The 23,829-nt window shown below is 37.7% G+C and overlaps 1 protein-coding gene across 1 annotated transcript in view; it reads left to right on the top strand.

Moving 5' to 3' along the window:
• Window positions 1-23,829, top strand: part of MEI4 (meiotic double-stranded break formation protein 4) — a 163,846-nt gene that overhangs the window by 23,653 nt on the left and 116,364 nt on the right. Inside the window, exon 2 of the mRNA XM_004580543.2 lies at window positions 17,381-17,628. Within this exon, the coding sequence (XP_004580600.2) occupies window positions 17,397-17,628 (232 nt within the window). The 5' untranslated portion in view covers window positions 17,381-17,396. The remainder of the gene's footprint in view (window positions 1-17,380; window positions 17,629-23,829) is intronic.

The raw sequence follows: 23,829 nt of genomic DNA, 5'->3' as shown, positions 1-23,829 counted from the left end.
GATTATACATTTTTTTCAGCAGTACATGGCACCTTCTCCAGGATCGACCACATGATAGGACACAAAGCAAACCTAAATAACTTCAAAAAGATAGGAATCATACCATGTACCCTCTCAGACCACCACAGAATGAAACTGGAAATCAGCAATTCAAAATGCCCCAGGAAATACAGAAACTCTTGGAGGCTGAACAATATGCTAGTAAACGAACAATGGGTCAGGGAAGAAATTAAAGATGAGATCAAAAAAATTATGGAAACCAATGAAAACTCTGACACAACATTCCAAAATTTGTGGGACACTGCCAAAGCAGTGCTGCGGGGTAAACTCATCGCAATTGGAGCCCATGTCAAGGCCCAAGAGAGGCGTCAAATACAGGAACTAAACACACACCTCCAGGAATTGAAAATGCAGCAGCAGAAGAGCCCCACACACAACAGGAAACAAGAAATCATCAAAACAAGGGAGGAAAATAATCAGATAGAAACAAAAAAATGATACACAAAATCAATGAATCAAAAAGCTGGTTTTTTGAAAAGATAAACAAAATAGACACCGCACTGGCCCGACTGACAAAGAAAAAACAAGAGAAAGCAAGAATTAACAGCATCAAAGATGAGAAAGGCAATATAACAACAGACATTACAACCATTAAGAACATGATTAGAAATTACTACAAAGAACTGTACTCCAACAAATCAGAAGACCACCAAGAAATGGAAAAGTTCTTAGACTTATACAACCTGCCAAAACTTAGCCCAGAGGCAACAAACGACCTGAACAAACCCATAACTGAAGCAGAGATTGAATCAGTGATTAAAGAGCTCCCAACAAAGAAAAGCCCAACCCAGATGGCTTCACTACAGAATTCTACAAAACATTCCGAGCAGAGCTAACCCCAATCCTCTACAAACTCTTCAAAACAATAGAAAAGGAAGCAACGCTTCCAAACTCATTCTATGAAGCCAACATTACCTTAATCCCCAAACCGGACAGAGATCCTACAGAGAAAGAAAACTACAGACCTATCTCTTTGATGAACATTAATGCTAAGATTCTCAACAAAATCCTAGCCAATAGAATTCAAAAACACATCAGACAGATCATTCATCCGCATCAAGTAGGATTCATCCCTGAATGCAGGGATGGTTCAACATTCGGAAATCCATAAATGTGATACACACATCCAAAAACTGAAAAACAAGAATCACATGATAGTATCAACAGACGCAGAAAAAGCTTTCGACAAAATCCAACACCACTTCCTGCTAAAAACCCTAACCAAGGTAGGCATAGATGGAAAAATCCACAACATAATCAAAGCAATATATGAAAAACCCAACGCCAGCATCATACTGAATGGAGAAAAACTGAAACCCTTCCCATTGAGATCTGGAACAAGACAGGGATGTCCACTTTCTCTGCTGCTGTTCAACGTAGTCCTAGAGGTACTCGCTGAGGCCATAAGACAAGAAAAAGAAATCAGAGGAATCCAAATGGGAAACGAAGAAGTCAAGCTTTCACTATACGCAGATGACATGATTCTTTATGTAGAAGAACCAAGAGACTCAATACAGAGACTCCTAGAACTTATACGAGAGTTTGGTAGAGTGGCAGGGTACAAAATTAATGAACAAAAATCAACAGCCGTAGTGTATGCAAACAGCCCCAAGATGGAAAAAGAGTTAACCAGCAAAATACCATTCAAAGTAACAGAGAAAAGCATGAAGTATCTGGGAATAAATCTAACCAAAAATGTAGGAGACCTATTTGAAGAAAACTACAAACTACTTAAAAAAGAAATTGAACAAGACCTCGAAAGATGGAATAACATCCAATGCTCCTGGATAGGTAAAATCAATATCATTAAAATGTCTATATTGCCAAAAGCAATATATACATTCAATGCAATTCCAATCAAATTGCCCAAAACATTATTCATGGAAGTGGAAACAATGATTCAAAAGTTCATCTGGAAACACAAAAAACCACGAATAGCCAGAACCATCCTGCAGAACAGGAAGTTAGCAGGCAGAATCACAGTTCTGGACCTCTGGACATACTATAGGGCAGTGGTTATCAAAACAGCCTGGTACTGGCACAAAGATAGAGAGGAAGATCAATGGAGCAGAATAGAAACACCAGAAGGGCACCCACACCGATACAGCCAAATAATCTTTGACAAAAGGAGAAACGATAATCCTGTCAAATGGGAAGGTCTGTTCAATAAATGCTGTTGGGACAACTGGTTGATAGCCTGCTTAAACAAAAAGACCCACATCTCTCACCATACACCAAGATCAAATCTAAATGGATAAAAGATCTAAACCTACATCCAGAAACCTTCAAACTTTTGGAAGAAAATGTTGGAAATACTCTACAAGATCTAGGGGTAGGTCCCTACTTCCTAAAAAGGACACCAAAAGCATTAGCAATCCAAAGCAGAATAAACAAATGGGACATCATCAAACTAAGAAGCTTCTGTACAGCAAGGGAAACAATCAACAAAGTAAAAAAGCAGCCCACAGAATGGGAGAAGATCTTCGTGCACGACATAGGTGATAGAGGACTAATCTCCAGAATATACAAAGAACTACAAAACAGCCAAAACACCAAAACAAACAAGCCACTCAAGAAATGGGCACGGGAAATAGGCAAACACTTCACAAAGGAACAAACCCAAATGGCAAATAAACATATGAAAAAATGCTCAAGTTCCCTGGCAAAAGGGAAATCCAAATTAAAACATCAATGAGGTACCACCTAACGCCAGTAAGACTGGCCCACATGAATAAAAGCACCAACAACACTTGCTGGCAAGGTTGTGGAGAAAAGGGAACCCTACTCCACTGCTGGTGGGGCTGCAGGCTGGTACAGCCTCTATGGAAATCAGTTTGGAGAACATTCAAACAACTCAAAATTGACATGCCGTATGATCCAGCAATAGCACTCCTAGGAATATATCCAGAACACTTGTTTTAGGAGAAACCAACATGCACTCCTATGTTCATAGCAGCACAATCAGTAATTGCAAAAACATGGAAGCAGCCAAAATGCCCATCAGCAGAGGATTGGATAAGAAAGCTATGGTTCATCTACTCCATGGAATACTATTCAGCTATTAAAAAAAAACAAAATGCAGTTCTTTGTGGCCAAATGGGCCCAACTGGAAACCATAATGCTAAGGGAAATGAGCCAATCCCAAAAGGTTAAATACCACATGTTTGCCTTAATTTAAGATGATATGATGTTATATATAACATGTTATGTTATGTATGTTACATGTTGTGCATAAACTAAAATTGAAATGTCAATGAGGTGGTCACAGAAGGTGGTTAAGAACTCTCATTTACTTTTAACATATTGGTTACTCATTACTATGTCAATTAATTCCATAATGATGTAAATTTTTACTGTTGGTATGTTGGAGCTTTTAATTGATCGGGATGATACTCTGCTGGCTCTGTCTTCAAACCAGAGAGGGTATACCTAAGAAGCCATTGAACTTGACTGGACAATAAGATGCTAGACTCTATGTTTGGTATATGCTTGCAATGAGGGAATCTCAACTGAACTTGAGCTGTGGTTATGCAACAAGGTGGAGGAATCCACCATGGTGGGAGGGTTTGGGGAGGGGTGGGGAGAATCACAGTACCTGTGAAACTGTGACACATAATACAATGTAATTAATGAATAAAAAGAAAAAAAGAATTGCCATAACTTTCTCTACAACTTTTTCTTCTACAGCAGAAAAATTTCTATAAATCTACAACATTCTTAGCCCTTCAGTTCCTTTTTTATCAAACATATTCTCCACCAAAACATTCTTTCTTTAGCTTTTCTTTAGCTTTCTTCACTATCTTCCATAGCAGTTAACCCCCACAGTTCTTTCACAAATGCTTTTTCCTTATTTCTTGGATTAAAAAATGATTAATGCAATGAGAACAGATTTCATGTATTTCATAGATATAATTCTAAGACAATAACCTTGCTTCTCTTCCTCACCTTCACCCTTAATGAGCCCCCCCTTCCTTCCTTTCGTAACTGCACTTAATTAAAAATATTTCAATCCTTTCTATAATCATAGGATTAACATCTCACTAATCATAAAAGTCAACAAGTAAAAAAATAGAAAAAACACAGTTCTATAGGTGTACTAACAAGAGCTAAGAATAGCAGGAGCCTGGGTATGTCTTCTCTCCTTGTCTCCCCTTCTGCCCAGATACAGGAAGGAAAAAGGATGTGGTAATAGTGATCTCTCCCACTGTCATGTAGTCCTCGACCCTAATCACCCTGATCAACTAGGTAGAAACCATCAAACATAAAAATAATTAATAATACAAAAGATGTCCATTTTATTTCTCTCCATTTTTATCCATTTTTCATTCCAATGTTTCTTTTTCCACAACGTTTTTTTCAGTCTCCTATTCCTTTAATTTATATCCTGAAACAGGTCATTAACACATCTGAAATTAGAGGAAACCATCCTTAAAGGATTTTTTTGTTTTATTTTGTTTATTTTATTATTATTATTTCCTTACTTATTTTGTTTTGACATTCCAATTACAGATTAGGGGCTAGGTGGAATATCAAAGTATACGCTGTCCTCACATCAGTGTAGGTCTCTTACAGTCAAGCTAGGAGACCAAAGAAAACTTTAGAGTTGAGAGAACAGAAAAGGAAGCTTTAATATCTGAGAGAAAACTAACCTTCTCTTAGTAGATTCATCCGGGGCTGCTGAGTGCTGTTAGTGTGTAGCAGCAGTCTGGGGCCCTTCAGTCCTACAGAGTTATAAGAGAAGGAGAACCCAACCCTAGCGGCCTTGTTGTCTCAGAGCAGTGAGCCTTCAGTGATTCCCATTACACACAGGACAGGATCGAGGGTTTTTCTCTGGTAATAGGGATGTGGATATTCCTTTTTGAAAGTGTTCCTTTTGACTACAACTGTTGCACTTTGGAGGCCACTGGGGGATCCGCAGTTGATGTGGTCATAATGCTGCTACCAGCACTTTTCTTTTCTTATTGTTTAGTCTCTTCTTGGCCCCGTCCATGAAAGTACAAAGTGATAATCTTTTAATGTGCTCTCAGGTACAAATTATCTGTAGCATTGCCTGGCTTCTGTTGAGGATAATATTCCTCTTGAGGGATAACCTGTTTCCTGTTGGGTGCAGCAGCCTTTAACCTTCTCTGCCAATTTGAGGCAATCTTCAAGTTCCTGGACTGTTGTTGCAGCATGGCATCACAGAGCCCACTGTAGGGAGATGTTGGAAAACAACAGTAAATACTTACCTGCACTTCTAGCCCTGCCATTGATTCTGTAGGATATGATCATCCTTCTTAAGTTGCTTTGACATGAAGGCCAGAATCTGAAACTGGAACCCTGAATAAGTCTCTCAGGTGGGAATGTAACATCAAGGATTTTCAAGTGTGCTTTGTTAATGCCAAAGTGATTTCATCAAGGGCGTTAGTGGAGGCAGTGACGTGGTAGGAGGAAAAAAACATTAGTTGGTAGGAGAAAAGTTATCCAAGTTGGCTATCACTAAAGTTGGGTCTAAAAGGGAATGTGTTGGAAGATAATTCAAGTATCAAGAGATCTCTGGAGAACTGCTGTCCAACAGCTGATGATAGAGAATGAGGGCAAGCGTGGGCCACCACAATTCCAGGGGGTTGGATGACTGGTGTATATGGAGACAACAGATAGGGACTGGTTATCTCAGCCTACACAGAGTGTACCTAGGAAACCATCAGGGTGAATGAAGTGCCTCAGAGAGACTTATCAGGAGATGGAAAAAAACTGGACCCAGAGTATCTGGTGGAGGAAAAGTGGGGAGGTTGTGGGACAAAGGCAGCAGGCAGAAGTCCTAGGTGAACAAGAAGTAGAATGCAAGCAAGCAGGCTTTTATCTGGCATGTTTTTATTGCTCACTCAGTATGTTTGGGTCTTTAGGAATAGTGTTGAATGCATCTGTGCTTCATTTGGTTTCATCTTCGTGTGTTAGTTCATTGTGTGTGAATGCACCACAATTTGTTCTACTTAGTGGTTATATTCAACACGTATGGGTGTTTCCAGTTTTTGTATGTCATAAAGTTGCTCTAAATGTTCTTGTGTAAGTATTTTTCTGACCTGTGTAGTGTATCTCTTGACCAAATAATGCAGATTTTTTGAGCAACAGAGAAGAATGCATTTAAAATAAACTGAAATTTTTCCTAAAATGGTCATGCCATTTTATACTTCCACCAACTTTTTATGAGAGCCCCAGTTGATTTATATGCTTCTTACCAAGAACTCATCTTAGATTATGACAGTGTCTCATTGTGATTTTAATTTTTATTTCTCTAATAACTAATAATATTAATCTCCCCTGCGGTTGTTGACCATTTTTATATCTTCTGTTGTGACATTGTTATGATCTGAATGTGTCTCTCCAAAATCATAAGTGGAAACTGAATTAACATTTTAATAGTTTAGAGGTTGGACATCTGAGTCTTTTTTTTTTTTTTTTTGGACATCTGAGTCTTGAGAGCAGAGCTCACATGAAAGTGGTTAGGTCCTTTTCAAAGGACTTGAGGGATTGGGTCCACCTCTTCTGTCCATTTTACCATATTATGAAGCCACATTTGTCCCAGCTGGATGATACAACAGCATAGTGCTATCCCGGAAGCAAACAGCAGTCCTCACCAGAAAGAGAACCTGTTATCATCATGATCTTGTCTTTCTAGACCCCAGAAATATGATACATAAATTCTCTTGGTTATAAATTACTTGGTTTCAGGTACATGTTACAGCAGGAAAAACAGATTAAGAGAGTTGTATATTTGTGTCTTCTCAAGTTTCAGTCATGTTCTTTGCTTTTTCCTTCCTTAATTATTTGTAGAAATTTTAAATATATTCTAAAATGAAGTCCCTTGTCAGCTCACAAATATCTTAAGACAGTGAATATGTGAAGATTTTTTTTAACCTTTCTGCATCTAGTATTTTCTCCTAGCTTATAATTTGTTTTAATTTTTATTTTACTTAATTCATTTATTTTTATTTTATTTATTTTATTTTTATTTGAACAACAGTTTTTGCAGAGGGAGAGAAGAGACAGACTAAGGTTTTCCTCCTGCTGATTCACTCCTCAAATGGCTGCAGCAACCAGAGCTGAGCTGGTCTGAAACCAGGAACCAAGAATTTTTTTCCTGGTCTTCAACATGGATACAGGGACCCAAAGACATGGGTCATTTTCCACTGCTCTTCCACATTACAAGCAGAGAAGTGGATTCGAAATGAAGTAGTTAGGATGTGAATCAACACCCACATGGGATGCCAGAGCTGGTAGGTGGAGTGTTAACTTACTATGCCACCATTTCAGCCCCTATAATTATATTTATAAGCCAATTAAAATAATAATGTAAAGTTTTCAGCTTATGGATACAGTTAATCTCTTTGTTTATTTAGACTTAATTTTTACTGGTTTCATAGTTTTTAAGGTAAAATTCTATGATAGCGATTGTTAAATCCATCTAAAGTATTTTTATTTAAATTTAGATGAAATTTTATCTGGACATATAATAGGTTTTTGCAAAATAACACATGAAATTTCTTTTGTTTTTAAAAAAAAATTTTTAAAAGATTAATTTTGTATTTTTGTTAGAAAGGCAAATATACAGAGAGGAGGAGAGACAGAGAGCAAGATCTTCCGTCCGATGATTCACTCCCCAAGTGACAGCAATGACTGGTGCTGTGCTGATCTGAAGCCAGGAGCCAGGAGCTTTTTCGGGTCCCCCACTCAGGTGCAGGGTCCCAAGGCTTTGGGACATTCTTGACTGCTTTCCCAGGCCACAAACAGGGAGCTGGATGGGAAGTGGAGCTGCCGGGATTAGAACTGGTGCCCATATGGGATCCTGGCACGTTCAAGGCAAGGACTTTAGCTGCTAACCCACCACACTGGGCCCCTTCTTTTTTATTAAAAAAAAGATAAGATTTATTTATTTTTATTGGAGAGTCAGATTTATGGAGAGAATGAGTGACAGAGTGAAAGATATTCCATCTTCTGGTTCACTCCCCAAGTGACTGAAATGGTGATCTGAAGCCAGGAGCCAGGAGCTTCTTCCAGGTCTCCCACACAGGTGCAGGGTCCCAAGACTTTGTTCCATCTTCTGCTTTCCCAGTCCCCAAGTAGGGAACTGGAAGGGAAGTGGAGCAGCTGGAATATGAACTGATGCTCATATGAGATCCCGGCACATGCATGGTCAGGACTTTAGCCACTAGGCTACTGCACCTGGCCCCTTGTGAAATTTCTTAATGCACAGTGACTGAGAGAGAGGGAGAAGCAGAAATTTTTGATCTTCATCTTCTGTTTCACTCTCCAAATATTTGTAATATCCAGGTTTGGGTCAGGCCAAATCCAGGATCCAGGAAATCTGAGTCTTCTGTGGGGGAGCAAAGCCCCAAGTACATGAGCCAGCTTCTGCTGCTTTCCCAGGTGCTTCAGAAGGAAGCTAGATCAGAAAAAGAGAGGCCAGATTTTAACTTGTGCTTACTTATGGGGGTTGCTCGCCTCACAGGAAGATGCTTAATGCTTCCTCAGAGGAAGACATTTGTCTGTCTCTCCTTCTTGCTCTCTATGTAAAATATGCCTTTAAAGTGTAAGATAGAGATATAAATAAAAGAGTCTCTATGGATAGTTAAAAATCTGACTAATTATTTCAACAAGAAGAAAATGCTACTTGCCTGTTTTGATGAGAATAAACCAGAATTTAAAAAATCAGTCTTCTTTTATCTTTACAAGCCTCCTGTCATGCACAGACACTTTGCTAGAAAGTCTTTTAAAGACCTCTTAATAATTAAATCTCGGTGATTCCTGATTCTTCTATGTAAAATTTCATTTGACATTAATGTGCTGAACACATCACTGTATAGAATGTGCTAAAACTATAACAATAAATAGGGAAATTGTCAGCTGTATCTAATCCAAAAATTACATGCTAGATCTCATCCACACTTTATTGAAAATAACTGTCTTCAGAAGTCTCTCGAGAGCTCCCTGTTCTGGCAGAGCCAGTACTCTGCTTTGCCTGTACCTGATGAATGCAGAGGTCACCATCATGGTACATGGAGACTTCCTGCAACATTCATGCTTGGTTTTATAATCATTATCTCAGTAATTTTCAAGGTGTTTTCCAGTGTCCTTCAGTTTCTTGCTTTATTGGTAAGACAAGTATTTATTGCATGATTCATAGGATATAAAATTTGATCTTCCTTGTACTGTAGCTTTTGACTTAAAATTGTGTGAGCTAGATTTTACTTTACTTCCACTTTATTCACTCAAGTTTTATTATTGAAAGTTGAAGAGTGCACTACAGAGAGTATAAATTTGGAGGATGTAGACTCATTCAGATTAGTCAAGAATCGATGCTTGCTCCCAATGAGGAGAGACATGATCTTCAGGTACCTAAGTTCTCCTCCGTACGTCATAATGGCATTGGGAATACAGTGGTTGCTAAATACCATTTGATCATATTGGAGAGTTTTTCTGTATACTTACAAACACCATCGTGTCATTTTAATTAGTATAAGAAACAGTAAGCATCTGGATAAAGGTGTGTGTGTGTGTGTGTGTGTGTGTGTGTGAGCTGTGGATATATTCAAAGTACTGAGTATATTCAAAGTACTATTCTTCCATTAGTATCCCACTCCTTTTAAACTGTTGTTGAAGTTTATTGATGTTTTGGTTTACAGTTGAAGCTGTTTCAGCTTCTGCAGCCTGGGATTCTCATCACGGTCACCAGATGATTGGTGATGGCTTCTGAGCGTTACTCAAGACTGTTTCACATTTTATTTACCAAAATTGGATATATTTACAGCATTCACAGTGCGTTTTTATGTATGTACACATTTGGAAATGATTAAAATAAGCTAATTAACATATCTATTGCCCTGTATACTGATTTTAATAGAACATTTAAAATCTACCATCAATAGTCAGACACACAATATTGTATTATAGTCACAAGATTATACCGTAGATTTCCAAAGTATTCCAGTTTTTCTAAATGAATCTTTTAGTTAACATCTTCCACTGCTTCTTACCCTAAGAAGCAGGATTCTACTTGCTTTTCGTTGTTTGACTTTTTGGGATTTCCCAGATAGGGGAAATATGCAGTCATATTTTTCTGTGTCTGGCTTATTTCACTGAGCATACTGCCCCCTGCGTTTCTTCTCAATATGACAAATGATAGAATTTTCTTTTCTTTTTTTTAATAATTAAAAGTAATCCATAATATATACATATTGCAACTTTTTTAACAAGTTCATTCATATAACTCTAATTGATTTTATTCATATGTATATGTATGTATACCTATGAAAGTTATATTTTTACTGATTTTTATAAATTTATTTTATTATTACCTGGTGCAGTTCCATAGGCTCCAGGATTTCCCTTTCACTCTTCCGAAATTCGCACCCCCACACTAATTTTCCCTATGTCATTACAATGGTATAGTCCTTAACAATCAGTCAAAAGACCATCATTCTACTATTTCAGTGTGTCCTGACATTGCTGGCACAGACAATGGAGACAGTCAGCACCTATTGTCAAAATATATTCAACAGTTTCATTGGGAGTCCATCTTCGATTTGAAGTGGAGATGCATTCTGCATTCCATCTTCACATCTATATGTGACATATTTTACTGAGCATAATGGTCTCTAGTTGGGACCATATGGTTGCAAATGGTAGAGTTTCATTCCTTTTAATGGCTGAAGAGTATCCCACAGAATAAATGTACCACAATTTCTTTAACCATTCCTCTTTGGACAGGCATCTGGACTGTTTCCATGTCTTTGCTATTGTAGATTATGCTGTTGTAAATATAGGATTACAGATCCATTTTTCATATGCAGATTTCATTTCCTTTGGATATATTCCTAGGAGTATAATAGTTGGGTCATACGGCAGACCAACTTTCAGTTTCCATACCAACTTCTATAGTGGTTGTATTAGCCTACACTCCCACCAGCAGTGAAGAAGGGTACCTTTCTCACCCCATCCACACCAGCAGGTGTTGCTAGGAGAGTTTAGATTGTAGGAGAATCTCATTGGAGTTAGGTGGAACCTCAGTGTGGTTTTCATTTGTATCTCCCTGACAGATACAGAACCTGAATATTTATTCATGTCTGTTAGCCATTTGAATCTGTTCTTTTGAAAAATGTCTGTTCATTTTCTTTGCCATTTCGTCACAGGGTTCTTTGTTTTACTGTTGTTGAGTTTCTGAATCTGGATATTAGTACCCTGTTGGTTGTATAGTTCACAAAGATTTTCTCCCATTCTATTTGTTGCTTCTTCACTTTGTTGTTCACCTCCTGTGCTGTACAGAAGCTTTTTTAGTTTGATGTAGTCCCATTTGTTTATTTTGGTTTGGACTGTGCTTTTGGTGACTTTTCTAAGTCTTTCCTTTGAGGATTTTTTCAGGAATGGTTCTTAGTATTTAACCTAATGGTTAAATTAATTTGCATTCCCACCAACAGTGTGCAAGGCAGATTATTTTTCTCTAATTCTTAGCAACACTTATCATGCATGGTTTGTCTTTATTTTCTTTGCAATTGAGGGGCAGAGAGAGACCAGTTGTAGATGGCTCCCATCAGTTTGTTCACTACTCAAATACAGGCAATGATCTGCAGCTGAGACCAAAGCCAAGAGCCAGCAATTCAGTTCAGGTCTTCTAGGTATCTTGGATAGCAAGAACCCAAGTAATTTGAACTCCTATCTCTGTCTCCTAGGATTCACAGGAATAAGAATCTAGCGTTAGGAGTTGAGTTTACAGTCAAACTCAAACAGTCTCCCAATAAGATATGTGAACATTTTAATTTCTAATTCAAATGTTAGCCATTTTTGTCTTTTTGACAATAAACGTTGTAACAGGTATGAAACAGTAGTTCATGGCAATGTTTTTTTTAAAGATTTATTTTTATTACAAAGTCAGATACACAGAGAGGAGGAGAGAGAGAGAGAGGAAGATCCTCCATCCGATGATTCACTCCCCAAGTGAGCCGCAACGGGCCGGTGCAAGCCGATCTGACGCCGGGAACCAGGAACTCCCTGCAGGTCTCCCACGCAGGTGCAGGGTCCCAAAGTTCTGGGCCATCCTCGACTGCCTTCCCAGGCCACAAGCAGGGAGCCGGATGGGAAGTGGAGCTGCCGGGACCAGAACCGGCACCCACATGGGATCCCGGGGCTCCCAAGGCGAGGACTTTAGCCGCTAGGCCACGCCGCCGGGCCCAGTTCATGGCAATTTTAATTTTAATTTTCCTGATGAATAGTGTTGTTGAACATTTTTTATACCTGTGGGTTTTTTTTTAGAAATGTCCTTTCAAATATTTTGCCCATTAAAAAATATTTATTTGCAAGTCAGACTGATTTAGAGACAGGAAGAGAGAAACAGAGAAAAAGGAAGGGGGCGGAGAGGGATATATATGTCATCCACTGCTTTCCCCCCAGAGCACTCACATCTGGGCAAGGCCAAAGCCTGAAACTTTAATGCTCATGCAGTTCCCTCTTGTGGATTGCAAGCGTTCAAATCCTTGTGTCAAAACCTGCTGCTCTCCAAAGCACATCGGAAAGGAACTGGATTAGAAGCAGAATAGCTAGGACTTGACGTGGTGTTCTGATGTGAGATGCTGTCATTGTCTATGGCTGTTTCACCCAATGCAACACAATGCCAGCTCAATTTTTGTGCATTTAAATTGAGTTCTTTTCTTGCTATTGAGTTTTTTTGGTTTGTTTATGTATTTTGAATGTCAGTCTGTTATCAGATGTATGATTTGAAACTATTTTATAGTGTTGTAGGCCTTGACTCTTTTGAATGTTTTCTTTGCTTTATAGAAGGGTTTGAAAGTTAGGTATAATTCTATTTGTCTATTTTTACTTATGTTGCCAGTGCTTTGGGGATCGCAACCAAAATATCCTTGCCAGGATCAATATCAAGAATTTCTTCTCTCATATTTTTTATAATTCTTGCATAGATTCAGGTATCACATTTTTGCTGTCATACATTTTATGATGTTGATTGTTAAAATATGGGAACTACGGAAATGTATAAACAGTGATTCATTCCTCAGCTCTTGCTCAGTAGTTTTTGTTAATAAGTCCTTCTCTCCCTTCCTTTTTCTCTTCTCTTTCTTTTTGTTGTCTCCCTCTTCTTTCCTCATCCCTTTTATCTCTAAGTATCTGAGTGAATAGTGTCCATATGTTTATGTTGTTTTTTAAATTTATGATTTTACTACATTTGCTGTTTGTTTGTCTTTGCATTTGATAAAAGTGGGAAGAATTTTCTGTTGATTTCACTATTTTCTATTCAATTCTGTGATATCACAACTGTATCTCAATTATTATATTATCAATGTGATGACAGGTTTTGTCTTTTCGTATTTATAAACAATTTCATAAAGCTTTTAAGAGTGTATTATATAGGCCTGTGATAATTCTTGAAGATAAAATGTTAGAACTTCTATTTTGGGAGAAGAGAAAGCAGATGTTTTGAGGATGTTTAATTCATATAAAGAAAATATTTTCAAGAGTGATTATTTGATTTAAACATTTACAAATGTATTATAGGAATAATCTGGGACTCTTTGAGCATAGAATGTTCATAAGTTATCTGAGAGATGACCTGTAGAATTTGAGATTGTATTTTAAAATCATTTTAACAGTTTAGAGAATTTTCTAGTTAATAGAAAATTAAGGTTCATCTGGGTTAAGGGAAAGCTGAAGAAGTACAGTAGAACAAAATTTCCAAATTAATATTTGTACAGAGAATCCATTTACTTATGTATTATGTGAAAGAGACAAGGATCTTGGGGATGTCACTAGATTTCTTTTTTTCTATAGCCTTGCACCATGTTTTTCTATGGTAAAAATACTCTCAAGTGCAAAGAAAGTGAAATCCTGTTTGAACTTGTCCTTAAAAAAGACTGTTACATTTTATATTTTAAGTGATTACTAATTTAGACACTAAATACCTTCTTGGGGAAACATTAAGTCACACTTTAATTATTTATTATAATGATCTGAACATAAAGTGAATTTAGAAAAGCTTTCTGAAAATTTTTACTGATTTTTTTGTTAATTAAGCAGTCTAGGAAGCTGGGTGTTTTCCAGTAATAATAATTGCTCCTCTGATTTTCCAATATAAACTAGGTGCTCAGCAATCTAGTTTAATTCTGACGCTGACTACCTGGAGAAAGCAACATATTCCACAGGTTAAAGGGCTCAGGTTCACGAGATCATCCTTACTTCTGATGGCAGTTGCAGGTGTGGGGTCCCCAGTGAAACTCAATCTCTAATCCCTCTTCCTGTCCCAAGGCTTAGCGATTGAGACTAAAAGCTGTACTCTTTTGATTATGGTTTGGTTATTCTAGGAGCAGGTCCCCATCCTGAAGCTGTCTATGGGATTTGCTGAAAGTATGCTCGTGTGAACAAAAGACTCTCCTACCACTCATGAAATTCCAAGGGATTTAGGAGCTTTATGTCAGGAACTTAGAATAAAGCTCATATATATTTTTGTTATGACAGAAGCCTGGGCTTTCCTTCATGTAATTTTAGCGAGAACAATCAGTTTCATCTTATTAATAGCATTTTTTGTAGAGAGGAATGCAACCTTAAAATTTAAAAAGGTTTATATTTTGTAATATGTGTATTATGTGTATGTGTATGTGTGTGGTCGTGTGCACACACACACACACACAAAGAAGCGGTTTAAAAATTATGTTCTGTTTTGCTGTAGGTTGTGGATCTCTGTATTTTGACTGTGGCTTATAGCTTGTAGGCCATGGCAGCGGCGTATCTATTAACAATCGTTTCTTCTCATTTGTGGTACAATTCTGACATCCAAATGAGTGGCCCTGAGATAGTTAAAATCCAGTAGGATTTTGCAATTTGACTTTCCCTGATAGCTGGTTTTCAGCCAGATTTTAAGACTACTAACAATAACATACGATGACTTGAAAAACAGAACATTTAATTAATTTGCTGACATCAGTTAACTAAATATCTCTGCAGAGGTCAGGGAATTTGCTGTATTTTCACTATCCAAAGAACCTTGTCCTCTTGAACTACTAAACTGTAATTGAATGTGAGAATCTTTTCTGTCTGGAACATCTCTGAATAATGTACTGCCTTTCTCCTTTTCTCTTTGGATCACCGGCTTCCTTTTTTGAGGGGGGGTCATCTTGTGTCTGAGCTGTGTGTATGAGCTTCTTTGAGAGTAACCAGTGTCAGAGTCTGCTGCTCCCATTGCTGACACAACAGATGGAGGAAGAACCAGCAAGCCAAAATAAATGGAGCTGTAATTTTAATTAGTTTGTCTATCTTACAGTATCTAGTACATGGTGTTTGCAACAGCTGTAGACGGTTAAAAATATAGCAGCTGTACTGTTGTACTTTGATTTTGGAAGTGCCTTTTCTTTATACAGTTGTAAAATTATGATTTGCTCTATCATTTTAGAAAATCAGGAAATACAGAAAAATCAAAGTGAGAAGCTAAAATAGCTAATGATTTTGTGCTTAGAGATAAATCCTACTTATATATTTTTTACCTTTCTAGCTTTTATGTCATTAAGATTCTACTGCTGTTGTACATATGAGTGTACTTGAAAAGGTACATGGAAAATGGAATTAAAGGAAATTTATTTTTGTGCCCTCCCCCCAAAATTCTGAAAGCTGGTAGAAGGGTGTTGTAATACTATGGATTAAGCCACTGCCCATTGAGTTATGATCCAGTTTCCTGCTAATGATCACCCTTGGAGGCAGCAGATGATTTCCCAAGTATTTAGAACCTTTAGCCCATGTGGGAAACCCAGGTGAAGTTCTTGGCTCCTAACTTTGGACTTACTCAACTCTGGCTTCTGGGGCCTTTGAGAAGCAGGCTAATGGGTGAAAGGTCTCTCTTTTTCTTTCTCTCATTCTGCTTTTTGAATAATTTCATGTCCTCATTTGTCTATTCAACATTTCATGAAACTTTTCCAATGAACATAAAATTTTAATGATTAAATGATTTTTATAGTCATAATATACAATTTATTATGAAATAACAGTGCAGCGAACAGTAGTGCGCTCTTTTTTGTGTTCATCATTGCTTATAATGAAGTGGTTATACTACCTACTATATACTTTCTGTGCTAAATTATTGAATATCAGATAGGCACACACTGTTGCAAATGGGAATCAATCAGAATGTTTTATGTGTTGGTGTATTTGTGCCTTGAGGAGTGCATACACTGGGCTGTGACAGCTGTGATAAAGTCAGGGCTGTAATAATGGCAGGCTGGGGAGGAGGATAGAGAACCCATGAGCAAAGTTATGAATGTGAACAAGTTCAAGCTGTGAGTATCTGAGTGTTATCCAACCATGATGGAAGAATAGGCTTGAGAAATGGAAGGAAATAAAGTTTGGAATAAAGGGTGTTAGTTGATGTGGCAACCAAAGATTCTGAATTATCTGGGCCACTGCACTTTGAGCTATTTGTTAATTTTTTTTTTTTATTTATTGCATTTTATGTGCACAGCTCCTGTGATAATCCAGCAAAGCATTGTGGCGCTGTGGGGGCTTCAGGAGGGATGATGCTGTTAAACCAATGAAGTGATCTGTTATATTGTCCTTATAAGTACATTCAGATTGTGAGACTGCAGTAAGAAAAGTATTCTCATAGTGGCAATTGAAAGTGCAAAATCATAGCTGAGTCACAATTTAATTGAATAAATATTTTAAAATATTGTTCCCTGTACAGGCTGGGGGTTGGTAGAAGCAGGCATAGGGAATAAAACATTTACGATTTAGTAGAATGAATTGGAAAAGAGAAGGTATTCAGATTGAAATGGATGATTTAATATTGTGGTTCTGTTTATTTTGTGGACTCTTTTCAAAATATAAAACCTAGATATGCTGAATCAGAATTCTGCCAGCATGGGACTTGAAACATATAGGAAGTTATTTCAAAAAGTTAGTTGGAAGTGGAATTAAAAAGATATATTCATTTTGGTGCAAAATTTTATTGAGATCTATTTATGTGAATACCTATTTACGAAGTTCTCTCAAAGAATCTGATGTGTGTGTCTGATAAGAAACCACAAAATGAATGAATATGTGTTTTTCCCACCCCAAGAGGTTGTCAGGTTATCTAAGCTTACTATTTTGAATCTTAAAATACTTAATATGCATTTTTCTTTGGCTTATTTTTTTACGCTGTTTTCAATTCCTGAGAATTCTTTTTTTACTCCTTGATACCAAGTTATATTACAAATGAACTAATTAGTGTTGCTCTGCAAAATCAACGTTGAACACATGAAATGCACTTTGAAGGTTAAAATGAATTTTTGTAACTTTCTTTCTTATTAAATAGAGACAGAAAAGCCACGATGGATGTGCAGGCATGGTATTTGAGAACCTCAAAGTTGGCTCTGGCCTTGGCAATTATTCGTTCGAAACCAGCAGACAAAACCAGCAAAGAATATACAGAGTACCTTGCAATGTTGGTGTCTGAGAAAGAATCAACATGGAAATCAAAAATTGAAGTCTTAGAAGCTGAAGTTCTAGAATTACGCCAAAGACTTCTTCTAAGCAAAATTTGTTTAAGATCATGTAATGGTGGTGAGTATGTGAAATTGTCTTTGATATTGATCAACTTGTGTTTTTTTTTTTGCCAGAGTTATCTCAAAATTTATTACCAAAAATGTACAATTGTTCGGTTTCCTTGAAAATTGAAATTCTTGCTATATAATTTTTTTTCTAAATCATTAAATGTATGCTATTTTCTAGTGAATAGGGCTGGTTTAGACTTTGAAATGAAACCAGAGACTAAAAGTAAACTAGATGTGAAGAAAACAGTGTTTTAAGCTTGTGGAGGACTTCATTTTAAATTGTTGTTCACCTTTATCATTGTACTACATATTTTATTTTTCTTTTTATGAAATAATTCATCTAGTTGTCATGTACCAGCTGTGGGCCAGGGATTTAGTGGCTGGTAAAGCTCCCATAAGAGTTAAAACAGATGCTGTCATGGCCATTAAGTACCTGGAATCATAGCAGGGTAATGAGTTATAAGTGATTAACCAAACTATGATAAATGTTGTATTTGAGAGATCCTTTGGTTTGGGCATTAAAGGTCTATCCACTTATTAAGGAAGTGTAGTAAAGCATTCATCAGGAGGCAGTATTGTGCAGAAAGGCACATTCTATTTGGAACACTGTCAGCATAACATTTCAACGTGACCAGAATACTTCTAAAGGAGAGCTGTAATGGGATTGGGAAAAAGGAAGAAATTTAGGTTTGGGTTCATCTACGGAAGAGCCTTGAATGTCTCCCTATGGAATATTTTTCTGTGTTAATAGATTGAGCTTATTTACAGTTTATCTCCAATAGGATCCTTGAAAGCTTTGTGAATAATTGTACTAGAACAGCAGGGACCATCCAGGACTCAGTTAAGCACTCTGGAACATGTGTTCACTGTGTTCTTCAGCACTCAGTGCACATTTCTGAAGGAGAAGACTGACATTGTGATTTGGAACCCTAAGTCTGGCAGCTCTATATAACTGAAATCATGTGACTCCTTTGTATAAAACTCTTCCGTGCCTTCTAATTTTGCTTCTTATTAGATGCAGACTTCTCATAGTAGCTCATAGTGCTGTGGCTGATGTATCACTACTGACTACTGAATTGTATCTCATTCACCATCGCTAAGATAAATGAGATGCTAACCACCATGGCTGCCTTCCGACTCTTGAAGGATCTTTCTTACCATGGATCTCTGATGTGTGCTTTTTTGATTTTTGTTGATGGTGGTGTTCTGACCCCTTATAAATAGGTTGTATCCTAAATGAGAATCACATCAGTGAGATCTTCCTTGACCATCGCACACATATGTCACCTTCCACTAGTTATTCTTCATAGTTATTCCTGTAGTGGATAGTACATTTATTTACATATTGACTTTGCTGCTGTGACATCTCTTGAACTAGAAATAGACAGAGGAAGTATTTTTGGAGTTCTGCAGTTTTTTTCATGAAAGCCTGACATGTAGAAGGTATCCAGGAACATTTGTCAAATGGTAGTATTATGAGAAGATTTTGTGGCTTTAGTAATGCTTATGGGGAGACCTGTTTTAAGACATAATTTCAAAGCCCACCTGAAGCATTATGTGTTGAATTACATCTATGATAGATCTAAAATGAGAGACAATTTTGAGTCATTTCATGGACACTGTGGATGCTTGTGCTTGGTTTCAGAAAGTGATTATTAGAAATAAGAGTATTTAAGATTACTGAGGATTCCAGATTCGCTTATTAAGTGAATTGCTGTAATCTGAAGACAGTGAACATTAGATAAAAACTTTAAGGGACAAATTTTCCTGATTGTAGGCTAATCTTTGGAATATACAACAATGTCACCAATGTGATAAATGAAAGAATTATAACTGTAGGTTAAGTTGTGGCAGAATTGAGCTGTAGGATGTAGGGATGAGAAGTTTGTGTATTTCACAATTTTAGAGGTGGGCAGATGAAGTGGAGGTATTACCACATTGGCACTATCAGTATAGTGCATACACATGCGTGGATGTAGTAGAGGACTCACTGACTTCTAAGAATGATCAGGGAGATTCAATTTTTGAAACCCAGGTATTACTAAAATCTGATTTTGCATGAGTAAAATTATAGTTGCATAATTTGTAGCTGCATTTCAGTCTTTCAAGAATTCTTGGTAATGGTCTCTTTGGTGTACTTAGTGTTCTTTTAGTGTCCCTGAAAAGCAACAGGTTCAACTTTGTTCACTTTTTTCCCTTCTACAGTTATACTGTTAGTATAATAGTGCAAACATAAAAAATTACAGTAACCAAAAACTGTGGCTATGATGAACCCTGTGACATTAAAAGTGCTGTTTGACTTAAGGTGATTATTTGTGATGCTGATTTTATGTACATATGAGAGTGACGAACCGCGCATGAGTGATAACTTGTTTTTTCACTGAATACTTTTATTTACAACGCTCATAACCAAGATTTTAAAAAATCTAACAATTAAAATAAATTTTGCCCATGTCTGGAGTTGCAGATAAATTGTTTCAGCACAGATGTTTGGGAGTTACCTGGTTCTCCATTAAATTCAATTCCAAAAGTTAGCAATAAATGGGTAGACTTAGATAAGTAAGATAACTGTTAAGCAGGAAAAAAATGTGACAACAATTATTAAAGGAAGAACAAAAGACCCATTTGTAGAGATTTAATCTAAATATTTTCAATCCTTGCTCTAATGAATTCCATACTTGGAAAATAAAAATGCATTATAAATACATTTGTATTATTAACCTTTTCTTACTGGAATTTTCTGGGTTTCTTTACATGTGTAGCTATTCTTGAGTGCTCAGAGACAGCAGACCCTCAATAAATGTTGAATTGAATGCTTCTTGACAGATTGAGAGACTGGGGAACTTAATTTACAGCATCAGCTATCCATTGAAGCAACAGAGAAACCCAGAATTAAATGAAGCAGAACTGAAATGGCAAAGTAAACAAATAAGGAACCATGATAAGGTTTATACAGCATTTTAGGAGCTCAGCTATTTCTTTACACTGATTTATTTTTTCTATAGCTTCTTAAAGTGAAATGAACCTCTTTATTGTATTTTTCAAGAGATTGTATAGGAAAAAGAGAAATAGAATGTGATTTTAGAATTACAGCATATTCTTATCTAAAGTAATTGGTCATTAGTGGTAGAAGGAAGCCAAGGAGAAGAGAGAAAGGTGAATGAAAAAGGGTAGGGAATGGGCAGGGCAAGAGTGTCCAGATATTCAGTCACACATTTCAGGAAAACATTTTGGTTACAGGTGATAGCACGGTTAATAGTCTTAGTAGGCAACCCCTTTTCTTATTATATAAATATTCAGGTTTTTTTCTGGGAATGGGGGTGGGGCAGAAATTTTCTCATTCCTGGGGGAAGGGTTAGTTTGTAAACAGCCCTGTTTTTCCAGCATTGATCTAGGGTTAGATAGGGTCCAAATTATGGCCATTAAAAGGTGAAAGTCAGTACTGGGTATTTAAAAAAATATAGTTTCTTACTTAGATGATGAGATGAAGGCCTATGGAAGAGAATATCTTTAAAACCATTTTACCTGAATCCTTTATTTTGTAAAACAAGACACTGCCACCTGAAGATTGATGCTTAGAAGATTAGTAACTATTTTGCACCAAAGAAACAATGTTGAATTTTCAATAATGTTATGTAAGATACTACAATAGGAGAATGAGAAGATCCTTGGTCCTTGATGATATTGTTAAATCTCCAGAGCAACTCTAGGATTAAAGAGCTACAGTGGCTGAAGCCAGAAGTCGGGAACTACCTCTGGGTTTTCCATGTGGGTGGCCAGGGCCCAAGCATTCCAATCATCTCTTGCTGTGTTTCAAGGCACCTTTGTAGGGAGTTGAGGTGGAAGTAGAGCAGTCAGGACTTGAACAGATGCTGGTTTTACAGGTTGCCACTGCACCTATTGCACCACAATGCTGGCTTTCCAAGCCACATCTTAACATCTGTGTCACATGCCCATCCTTTCGTTACTCTTCTCTGAGTGTGTCTTCCCAGCTCTCATGGCAGAGGAAGGAGGAAGGGCCATTAGTGGGTTGGAATGCTACTCTTTCCCTGGACTTTCCGTGTTTTAAAGTGAGGAAAGATAAAAATAAATTATTTAATGTAAAACTGCTTCCTGTTGAAGATTACTAGTAATGTTGAAAAGGATTTAGTTTAAGTTTGAGTTTATGGGTGAAGGTGACTTTAAGTCATAGAGACTGTTAGGAAGACATTAATGGAAGCATAACATGGGACTTTCATGAGCAGAGTGAGAATTACAATTTGTGTGTGTGTGTGTGTGTGTGTGTGTGTGTGTGTGTGTGTGTGTGTAGGGGTAGAGAGAACAGGCAGGCAATAGTGGGAATCTGAGCAGTTGCTCTTGCACTTACACAATAACTTGGCATTCCCTGGAGGTAAGTAGATGGATGAAATGCCTGGCATGTGATTTTCTCCCTATAATTCCAAGTACTCAATGTTTTCCTAAGTGATAGAAAAGCCATTAGTTGAATAATCATTGTGTAAAGAAGATAAGAGGAAAATCAATCCAAAAAATCCTCTGACTTACATGTTAATTTAGTACATATCCATTGAGCATACGATGTTCCAGTGCACAGTTAGATATGTTGAAACCTACTTTCTTAGATTGGGCCCAGGGAGGAATCAACCCAATAAAATGGCTTTGTGAGTTTCTTTACCCTTTGAACTGACATTGTTTAGGTTTTCCCCTATTCTCCTTTCCTATTTATACCATGAAGATGGATCCATGGTGTACTTTTGCCATCCAGGACCCTATCTCTCATCTTGTGTAAGTCTAGGTTCATGAAGGTAATGGTTTTAGCAAGACGAATGGCAACACAGGAATAGAACAGAGGCTGGATATCATAGCAGCCTGTGTGTACCTCACCAGGCTCTCTAGCCCCCTGACTGCCATCTTCTTGGTCAGTCCAGTCAGCCTCATTCCCACCCTCATTCCCATTCTGTTCTCACTCTTGTTTTGCAGATACACTGAGGAAACATTGCAAATAACTGCCTCACAGTCATACTGTGGAGCTCAGCATTTAAAAAGTTATAGCATTTCTTATTTTATAGATTCTAAAAAAGCATTGAAAAATCAATGCCTAAGCATTTCTGTCTCAGTTTTCATAAAAGCTCTTGTAACCTGAATTGTCAAAAATAATAGCAATGGAAATTTGCTTAAGATTGTGTTTCATGGGCCCGGCGGCGTGGCCTAGCGGCTAAAGTCCTTGCCTTGAAAGCCCCGGGATCCCATATGGGCGCCGGTTCTAATCCCGGCAGCTCCACTTCCCATCCAGCTCCCTGCCTGTAGCCTGGGAAAGCAGTTGAGGATGGCCCAATGCATTGGGACACTGCACCCACGTGGGAGACCCGGAAGAGGTTCCTGGTTCCTGGCTTCGGATCAGTGCGCATCGGCCTGTTGCGGCTCACTTGAGGAGTGAATCATCGGATGGAAGATCTTCCTCTCTCTCTCTCCTCCTCTGTGTATATCTGGCTGTAATAAAATGAATAAATCTTTAAAAAAAAATAAAGATTTTGTTTCATTTAAAACACATGCATAATGTACATAACCGTTGGAAAGTGTATACTCAGTGGAGATTCTAATGTTTTAAATAAATTTCAATTTAAATAAATTTATAATTATACCGTATGTAATTTATTGCATAACATAGTGTTAATCTGATTAATACTAGTGTCCATCAAAACAATTTGTGGGGAGCGGCCGACCCCACATGGATTAGGGGCTTCAAGATAGCGGCTGGCAGAGTGCCAGGAGGCGGGACTTGTCCCGCCAGTGGGCAGGCAGCAAGTCACAAGGATAGGCTAATTCTCCCTGGCTGCGATTGCTGGCCTATCAGCGTCCCGTGGACCACATGCAGAAGTGATTGGTGGAAGAACTGTATTTAAGCAGCTCGCTTTCAGCAATAAAGCCCTTTTTGGTTCGCCAAGCTCTCTTTGGTTCGTGACATTCTGTTGGCTCTTACGTGGGGAATGGGGGGAATACAGAAACGGGAAGAATTGGGAGAAAGGATGGTGGAAAAACGGGAGGAAAGGTGGCGAAGAAGCGGGTAGGAAAGCTTAGACAAACGGTGCAGGAGCAGCGGAGAAAGGTTTTAAACGCAGCCGCTTTTGCCAGTTTTTTCCCAGACCCCCAAGAATATTCCTCGTCATTTTAGTTTTGCTGCAGGGCGGCGACAAAGATTTAAAGTTAAGGTTAA

Source organism: Ochotona princeps, chromosome 1 (genome assembly GCF_030435755.1).
Source record: "Ochotona princeps isolate mOchPri1 chromosome 1, mOchPri1.hap1, whole genome shotgun sequence".
NCBI classification, from domain to species: domain Eukaryota; kingdom Metazoa; phylum Chordata; class Mammalia; order Lagomorpha; family Ochotonidae; genus Ochotona; species Ochotona princeps.
The sequence above is the reverse complement of the archived record's forward strand: the minus strand, read 5'-3'. Positions and strand labels throughout refer to the sequence as shown.